The sequence below is a fragment of the Marmota marmota genome, unplaced genomic scaffold, assembly GCF_001458135.2.
Source record: "Marmota marmota marmota unplaced genomic scaffold, marMar, whole genome shotgun sequence".
In the NCBI taxonomy this organism is placed as follows: domain Eukaryota; kingdom Metazoa; phylum Chordata; class Mammalia; order Rodentia; family Sciuridae; genus Marmota; species Marmota marmota.
In genome coordinates, this window is record NW_026000316.1 from 1395471 (window position 1) to 1405146 (window position 9676).

Here is a 9676-nt window from a genome sequence, read left to right on the forward strand (position 1 = left end):
TAGAATTCTGCCTCCAGACTGCAATATAGAAATTCTGCTGACTTTTCAACTTCCAGACGAATCCTGCCACACCAGCTTTTCCCTGAATTTGCAGCCTCCCAATGTGCCCTGAATTTGAGAACTACGAGTGACCCAGTGGTTCTGTTTCTTTGTGGTAGATCTATGTGGTGGACTATTATTCATAAGGAACAAAGTAATACATGTTACAACATGGATAATCCTTGAAAACATGCTAAGTAAAAAAATCCAGACAGAACAGGTCCCATATTAAATGATTTCCATTTAAATGAAGTACACATTTCATGGTTTGTCTCCCAGGTTTTCATGTGTTGAAATTTAACCCCCATTGTGAGGTATTAAGGGGATGGAAACTTAATCCAATTCTGGTGTTTAGAGATGGGGTCTTTGGGGAATAATTGGGATTAAAGTTATTAGGGTGGAGCCCCCATAATTGAATCTTGGAAGGTTCATAAGAGGAGGAAAAGAGAACACATTCTCTTGCTATGTGATACTCTTTGCCAACTTGGAATTCTGCCAGCAAAAAAAGTTATCATTAGCCTGGCACCGTGTTGCACACCTTTAATCCCAGTGGCTTGAGAGGCTGAGATGGGAGGATTGCAAGCTCAAAGCCAGCCTCAGCAATAGTGAGGTGCTAAGCAACTCAGTGAGACCCTGTCTCTAAATAAAAACAAACAAACAAAAAAATAGGGATGGGATTGTGGCTCAGTGGTTGAGTGCCCCTGAGTTCAAGCCCCAGTACCAAAAAGAAAAAAAAAGTTATCACCAAATGTGGCCCATCATCCTTCACCTAAAACCATGACCCATAATAAACCTTAAATCACCCTTTCTATGATATTATTGGCAACAAAATAGACTAATACAATACAGAATACACAAACCCAATGAGATGAAAAGTAGATTTTAGATTGTTTAGGGAGTGGGGAGTGAGCACTTAATGGGTATGGGTTTCTTTTGGGGGATGATGAGATGTTCTGAAATTAGATTGGGGTAATGGCTGCACAGCTTTGTACTAAAGACCACTAAATTGCACGCTTTAAATGGGTGAATTATATGGTACATGAATTATATTTAAAGGTATTATTTCAGAAATAAGTATTATTCATTGCATCCCTCTCCCTCATTCCCTCTACCAAGCAATGTAAATGGAGCTTGCCACCATCCCCATGTTTTATGCCACATTTTGTGATAGCCCTTCATTCTCTTCAAGGCTGCTTAAGGGCTGCAGAGAGATCTAATTTGTGTTTTGACTTAAGCCCAGATCCTACCTATGGATAATACTAATGAGGGCATGGACTCAAAACTAAAAAGCAAAAGTCATTGTTCTCAAGGAGCTTACAGTGAAAAAAATCAGATCTAGGTGTCTGGTTTTGCCTTAGATATCTTTCAAGAACTCTTAACAGCCCAAACATAATTCTATGGAAGGAAGGCATCCTTCTGCCCTAGGAATTGATACTCTGGACCTTGTTCATTACTTCCCACCTACCAGCCACTTGTACATTTGTGACTGGACAATCAGCCACTTGTTGCTCATCTCTCTTCCTCTCCTCTTGTAGAGGCCAGCTGCCTTTTACAGAAGCAGCTTCTGGAACGTCTAGGAGCCATTTTTCTTCAGGCCATGATGGCATAGAAACCTCATCCCTATCCCAAAGCCTTATGTGATTTCAGGGGCTTCTGAATGCTGCTAAAGATGCCAAGAGCTTTTAGACCAGATAGCTTTTAGGCCCATTATTTGTTCCTTCTGGATCCTAAGCCTCCCTTTCTTGCAGAATTTTGGTGCTTCCTGGAGGGGAAAATTGACCCTTGAGCATTACCTAGAATTTAGGGGGCCACTTAGAGGTACCACCTCAGCAGATTAGCCTTTGGGAGATCTGTGCTTTCAATGGGGAAGGGGCTACTGGGCAGGCTCACCACTACCAACATTTCCAGCATCTCATCCTAAGAAGAGTAAAGTTAGAATCTAGAGATTGCTTTAAAGGGCAAAGAGTATTAGACAGAAATAGGGAAAATCTTCTTTTAAGTTTCTCCCAGCAGGGCAAAGGAAAAGGGAAATCAGAGACCAGGGATTTAGTGTTCTAAAGCGCCAGAAAGTCTTAAGGATGAAAATGGAGAAGCTGATGGATGAGGGGAATCAGATGGCAGGAAATTTACAGGTCTGTAGCAGCCATGGGGGAATCCAATAAAAGCATTATAGTAGGAGTTCTGTCATCAAGAAACCTATAATAATTTAGTTGGGGCATAAAAGTTTGTACACTTGAAACAAATTTGTAATTTGGTGCTAAACTGGTATTTGACAAAAATGTCTGAGAAGGGACTGGTCATGTAGGCTGGCTTCCTCTGAGCTGAATGAGTGAATAAGGCAGTGTTCATTCAGCCGAAGTACTTTAAGCTACAGTGCCTACAGCTGTTACAGATGAGTGTGTCTGAGTCTTGCCTGGTTTCATGGAGGAAGTATGGGGGAGGAAGCTTTGTCATCATTTGTCAATCACCATTGTCATCAACAAGATCCACAGTAAACATTAATTGCACATCCCTTCCTCATTAAGTTTACGCTTATATTGGGGAGGCAGAGCAAACAAAGAGTTGAGGGACTAGTTAGTACAAGAGACATGTGCCAATAGCACAAAGCTAGGAAAGGGTTGGAGAGGAGAGAAAGCTTGGAGAAGGTCATTCTGGAGCTGACCCTTGAAGGAAGGTTTGCATTAATAGAGGAAAAGGTGAATGGGGCTATAAATAGCATCAACAAGGCACATAAGGTGGTAGTGAGCAGGTTGAATATAAGTGAGAAAACCTGCTGGACTGGAGCAAAAGGTGTGTGGTAGGGTAGCGTGGGCAATTAAAGTTTGAGAGAGAAGCAGGGTGATTACAGAAAGCCTTGGATGGCAGAAGAAAGGAGTTATTTTGGAACAAAGTAGAAAGGCATTGTAGATTTGCATATTTGGGGACTAGTAAAGGCCTGGGGAAGAAAAACTAGAACACTAGGGTTCTATATTCTTCCTAAACCTCGTTCTCCGGTGTTAAGGAGATTAATCTACTCCATCCTAGCAAAGTGGAATGAGTTAGTCACCTTGCCTGAGATCCATCTTGCAAGCAGGTTGCTCAGGATCCCCAAGATGATCTGTATTGTATGCCCCTGGTAGAGAACCTCTTTCCAGTTAGAATGTTTCAGGTAATCAGTACTTGGACTGAAGTTCTCTATACTGTGGACCTCTGGTGTGAAACGGGAAGGAGGAAGTATCACCCTCTTAGCCCAGCTGCTACCACAGGTGCAGACCAAGATGGAGAATCTGCTTCAGAAAGCAACAACCCTTAGATGCTGAGTCTGTCCCCGAATCAGCCCTGAGGAAAGGAGGCAGCAATCCAGGAAACCTTAAAAAAAAAAAAAAAAAATGACAAGACTAAGTCTATCTTGAGGCCATCCTTTTTTGGTAGCTAACTTGACCACTCCTCACTGATTCTTTTAACTGCAGCAACAGGAGATTGGCACAGGCTCTAGTACATTTATATTATCACCCAGAGGCAGATGTTTTCTCCTTTTCTCTGGGGTTTAGAATTATGCAAATTAGGCATGAAAACAAAAGCTTGGCGAGGTGGGGGAGGATTGCACTTAAGAATCCAGCAAATTTTCAGAGCTAAGACATGTCAGTTTTACTAACAGCACCCTTGGCTACTTGCCAGTCTATTTAGAATTTGGCCACTCTTTGGAACGTTTTAGCCAAAACCCTGAAAGTCCATAAAGCTCCAGTCCTGGCTTCATTTTGCAAGTGGAGAAATCAAGGCGTATAATATGAGCTTTCAGTGTCTGTGGGCTAGTTTTGTGTCTTGATTTCTACCCTGTTTAGTCTTCCTTTAGCTGAAATCAACTGAAAAGGAAATTCTTCCCCAATTGCCTTCCAGGTACCCTCTCCTCCAGATATTATCTGGAGGGCAATAGGACCTAGGGAGGTTCAACCCTTCGCCCAAGGGAGACACACCTGCCTAACCGCGTGGGTTGAGCTAGTGTGGAAGCAAGCCACTTAGCTAGTTAGGGAGGGTGGGGGTAGAAGTGGGTGCCTTCTGCTCCTGGGGAGAGGAAAGCTTTGGCTCCCTCCTGGGTCTGGGGGTCGTGCTGAGCAGTGCTTCTGAAGAGTGGTCCAAGCCCTCCTTGTCGCGCCTGTACACGGAGCATCCTTTGGCTGATTGACTTGGAACTCTCGGGCTTCTTTTTTTGGCCCCAGCCGTCCCTCCTATTTCGCCCGCCCCCGCCATCCAGGTGCTTTAGCTAGCGCCCGAAGCCACCGGACCTCTTGCGGCTTCAACTGCAGGCCAGACTAGACCCCGGCAGCCGACAGCGTCCAAGAGTTTGGCGACATCTGCCAGGCCGGTTTGGCGGCTTGCACCTTGTGCCTTTCACTAGCAAAGTTTCTGGGTGGAGAAGCCCCTCCAGCCTTTGCTTGATTCCAGTAGCAAGCGTGCAGTGCTTCTCTCCCTAGTGACTGAGCTTGGGGACGAGTGCTGACATTACTCCTGCCCCCAGCCCGGCTGTCTTGGAGGCGGGGCCTGGGGAATCCGTAGAGCCACCTGGAGAACCTTTGATTTGGCGCGGATCCTGAGAGAGCACCGGTGAACAAATGAGAGGGCGAGCTAAGAGCCATAACCTAGAAGTAGCTAAGGTACCATGGCGCTGAACCCAATCCTCCAGGGAACGCTCAGACTGCGCCCTTTCTTCTGCTCTTGCTCAATTTGCTACTGAATTGAGAGGGCACACTGCTCAGAATATCTCCCGGGGAGCTGCTAGCAGTGTCTTGACAGAGTGGCTCCCCTCCTGCCTGGAGCGGGGGTGCGAAAGGAGCCGCCACGGAAAACGCTGTTCCCATGTCTTTTCATACGCTTGGAATTGGACTCCAGACTCGGCGCTGGGATGCTTGCTTTTGCCTTGTCCAAATTTCTCAGCACATATATTGACGATTGGATTCTTGGGCCAATCAAGAATCAAGTTCAGAGTGGTCCTCTTGGACTCTTCATCCCAGACTCCACATCTAATTGGGTCTAGAAGACAGGAGTCTCTGGTTCTAATTAGTTGATCTCCATTCTGGAATTCAACTTGACAGAGCCCACTTGACTGTTACTTGGACTGCAGTGGCTACAGGTTTTGTTGGGGTGGGTGGAGTGGTGCTGTGAACACCAGACCACAACACTCAGAACCTCCACAATGGACAGAGTTTATGAAATTCCTGAGGAGCCAAATGTAGATCCAGTTTCATCTCTGGAGGAAGATGTCATCCGTGGGGCCAACCCTCGATTTACCTTTCCATTTGGTATCCTGTTCTCCACCTTTTTGTACTGTGGGGAGGCTGCATCTGCCTTATACATGGTTAGAATCTATCGAAAGAATAATGAAACCTTCTGGATGACATACACCTTTTCCTTCTTTATGTTTTCATCCATTATGGTCCAGTTGACCCTCATTTTTGTCCACAGAGATCTGGCCAAAGACAAACCACTGTCATTATTTATGCATCTAATCCTCTTGGGACCTGTTATCAGGTGAGCACTTTTTAAATCTCTACATACCCCCTCAAAACTTGTGCAGAGAAAGAGAAAACTAATATTCACAAGACTGATACTGTGCCTCTAATCTTTTTAAAAAATATTTATTTTTTAGAAGTACTTAGACACAATACCTTTATTTATTTTTATGTGGTGCTGAGGATCGAACCCAGGGCCTTGCATGTGCTAGAAGATCATTCTACCACTGAGCCACAATCCCAACCCCTGTGCCTCTAGTCTTAATGACTCTCCCATTCCTTTCCATTCTTGGCTTCCCTGCCTGCCATCCAAAAAACTTATCTGGAACCTTAAGTGCCAAACTGATGAACATGTGGCATGTATTTGTGTTCCAAAACTGTAAATGATACCATCTAAGAGATTTCAATAAATTATGCATGATATTTGGATTTGGACTGTGGAAACTGATTTGAGACTAACAGATGTGGTCACCCTGTGCACACAGGCCAATAGCTGCAGAGTGTAATTTTTCCCCTGGTGCTGGGGATTGAACCCAGGGCCTTGGATATGCTAGACAAGTGCTCTACTACTGATTTACATACACCCCCACCCAACCCAGAGTGTGTAATTTTAACTTTGTCTTTCAGACATTTTGTAAATGAAATGAAAGTTTTTCTTGCATCCCTCATATCCCACATTTATTTTCTTTACCTTGAGCTACTTAGGCTGCTGCTGTTTTTGCCATTTTCAAATTCTATAGTTATATGACATCTGGAAAATACCAAAATAGCTACCAGTGGTAATCTGGTACCCCAACCCAATGTAGTTCATTTTTCTCTGTCAGGTCATCAAATCTCTTGTTTATTTATTTATTTATATTCTGCAATAAAAGTACACAGTTGAAAGGGGGCAAAGGAATCCATTGCTATCTGGATGCAGTAGCACAATGTAATAGAATCATGTGTTCCCATCTAGGTTGCTTTGAAGGGAAGATAATGTACTTAATTGTAGGGAGACAGGAATCTGTGTCAACAGTCTCATTTGGATACTGTGGGGTTTTCAAAGTAGACATTGCAAAACTTATGAGGTCAGGAGGGAGGAATGGACCAAGTTTGTCATGATTGCAAGAGAGACAAACACCTGCAGTCAGCGGAGAAATATGGGTCAGAGTGTTAATGTTGTAATTGGCTGGGAAGGTATCTCATCATTAAGAACTAAAAATAGGCTATGAAACTGGTTAAGGATGGAACTTCCCCCTTTATAAAAAAATTTATCTGTAAATACACATAATTTTACTGTAATTATACCTTCAAAAAGCTTGAAAAAAATTTTACCAGTATGATTTTAATGGAGAGGAATTGATTAGGCTCCATCACAGAAAATATGAGATATCTTAGAGTGGCCTGGAATTCAGGAGACCTGGAATCTAGTCCTCCTTCTGCCATTGACTAGTTGTGTGGCCTTGGTGAAATCTCAGAAGATGCCTTGGGCTTTAGTTCCCTCTTTTGTAAAATAGATTGTCTAAGCTAGATCACGAATCCTAAATGCTTGCAGGAACCAGGCAGGTAATTTAATGATTGATGTAGAGCAAGTATGAGAAAACCAGTAGTCTCGCGTGTGATGATAAATGAAAACAAAGTCTCATTGTTAGAGAAACGTTGGGAAGTATCATGGTAATCCAGTCTGTGACCTGCCTATAGAGGAGGCAGCCACTCTACAACTCCAGTCCATTATCCATGTGAGGATTCAGAGCCAGTATTGCCAGATCCCCTAATTTTTCAGGAGAATTTCCCAATGCACGATTTTATATGAAATGTCATGACTTTAAATATTGGCAACTGACTTAAAACAAACAACATTGTGCAGTCCAAACTACATGTATTGGTCAGAAATGACTCAGCTGACTATATATAATCTTTGGACTGGGTGGTCTAAAGGTACTTTCCAGTTCTAAATTTTTGAAGTTATAAAGGAAGACCTCATCTTGAACTTGGAACCAAGAAATTTTAAGATGTCACTAGAGGAGCAGGGGAACCATTCTTCTGTCCCTTTTCAAATACAATATATTAAGATCCAGAATTCTCAAGAAGCAAATTTCAGTGAGTAGCCAGACCCCAGGTTTCTTTTTGTTTTTCAGATCCCAGTTTTGACTTTTGCTTGTGACTTCCTAAGCTTCTTTGATTTGGACCCTCTGTATTCACTGTTTTTCATTTTTGTTGTTTAGCTTCCACTAAGAATAATTAAAAAATATTTTTAGCCTCAATCACTTAAACCCACAGCAGGGAAAAGTAATTGAAAACTCATAAATTATATTCTTTTTTTTAAGAGAGAGAGAGAGAGAGAATTTTTTAATATTTATTTTTTAGTTTTCGGCGGACATAACATCTTTATTTGTATGTGGTGCTGAGGATCGAACCTGGGCCATACGCATGCCAGGCGAGCACACTACCGCTTGAGCCACATCTCCAGCCCATAAACTATATTCTTTATATGCTTATATTCAAGGCCAATTACTTTTTACTAATCAAGTAGGAACCTGATTAGTGCTATCGAGCACATGAAGGTGTTTGTAGGGACTGACTCCGTTACATGAAATCCAAACATTCTTCTGGAAATGAAAATGTACTCTGGTTTACTGAAGCTTATAAGCAAGGCAAACACCCTATTTCAAACCAGCCTTGAGAAGAGAAGAATAGCCTGGTGCGATAGCAAACGCCTGTAATCCCAGTGGCCTGGGAGGCTGAGGCAGGAGGATTGGGAGTTCAAAGCCAGCCTCAGCAACTTAGTGAGGCCTTAAGCAACTCAGAAAGACTCTGTCTCTAAATCAAATATGAAAAAGGGCTGGGATGTGGCTCAGTGGTTAAGTGCCCCTGGGTTCAATCCCTGATACCAAAAAAAAAAAAGCATAAATAAAGAGTAATAGTTTATTCCACAATAGTGTGGATGGACTTGGGTTAAAATCTAAAATCTTTTGTGGAAAAGGCACTTTGATTTGTCTTATAGTGATAATGTCTTATCACTATTTCAAGAATGATAGATTTTCATTTCATTTCATTTCATCATGTTCCCTAATTAGGAAGAGATATTGCTTTTTTCTTTTTTATTCTTTCCCAGGTCTTTGAGTTTGTCTCTAGAATGTGGGAAGTTTCTGGCTACACACTTTGAATTGGTACACCTGAATCAATCTCTGGGCGATCCTGTGGAGAATGGCAGGCAGTGCATGTTTCAAACCTTCCTACTGGGGGATAAAGACTAGAGAGCATATAAATCTCTAAGCTTGTCTTTCATCTATTTTTCTGTTAAATCTTATTGGTGCTATTATCCTCTCCTTCTGTCATTTTCACCCTGTATTCTTTGTTTTCCTTTTTATCCTTTCATTTACTCAGCAAATATTTATCAAATTCCCACTATGTGATAAGGCCTTTGAGCAAGATAAATACAACCCCTGCCCTCAGTCTATTGGGGAAGATGTCTTAATTTCCACCACAAATGTTCTTACTTGTCATTAAAAAAAAAATAGCCCGCAGCTTCCATTGAGTTCAGAATGAATGGGGGAAGTGGTAACTCAGGTGTTCCAAAACAAGATGTTCTAGTTATTTCTCATCTATTCACCACTTCAGAACTACTAGAGACTTCTGATATAATGGGGGAGATGAGAGAGATATAGCAGGAAATGTCTTATCACTATTTCAAGAGTGATAGATTTTCATAAGGATATTTTCTTCTTCATAAAGAAGTAATCAGGTTTAAAAGGCTATTGTTTTCAAACAGGTCTCATGACACAACAAAGGCACTTTCTTGAAAAAACAGAATTTGAGACCCCAATTATAGGGCTGAATGACTTGAAAAAAGAATGCTTGGGGCTGGGGCTCAGTGGTAGAGTGCTTGCCTAGCATTTGAAAGGCACTTGGTTCAATCCTCAGCACCACATAAAAATAAATAAAATAAATGTATTGTGTCCATCTACAACTAAAAATATATTTTTTCTACCCCTACAGCTAAAAATAAAAAACAAAACAAAAAACCCAAACCAGGGCCTTTTGGAACCTTCACCTTTTTCTCTGAATAAAACATTTCCTCAAATCTATTTTTTTTTTTTTGGTACTATGGATTAAGCCCAGGGGCGAGTCACCTCCCCAGCCACGTGTGTGTGTGTGTGTGTATATATATA

General features: G+C 42.0%; 1 protein-coding gene across 3 annotated transcripts in view; it reads left to right on the forward strand.

Annotated features, from left to right (window-relative positions):
* The first annotated feature begins 661 nt into the window (after positions 1-661).
* Positions 662-9676, forward strand: part of Xkrx (XK related X-linked) — a 16636-nt gene continuing 7621 nt past the window's right edge. Inside the window, exons 1-2 of one of the 3 annotated variants that reach the window (XM_048797352.1) lie at positions 5241-5371; positions 5479-5544. In XM_048797352.1, the coding sequence (XP_048653309.1) occupies positions 5513-5544 (32 nt within the window). In that variant the 5' untranslated portion in view covers positions 5241-5371; positions 5479-5512. Of the gene's footprint in view, positions 5545-9676 lie in introns of all 3 variants that reach the window. The other 2 variants (XM_015502298.2, XM_048797355.1) reach the window with 2 other exon arrangements.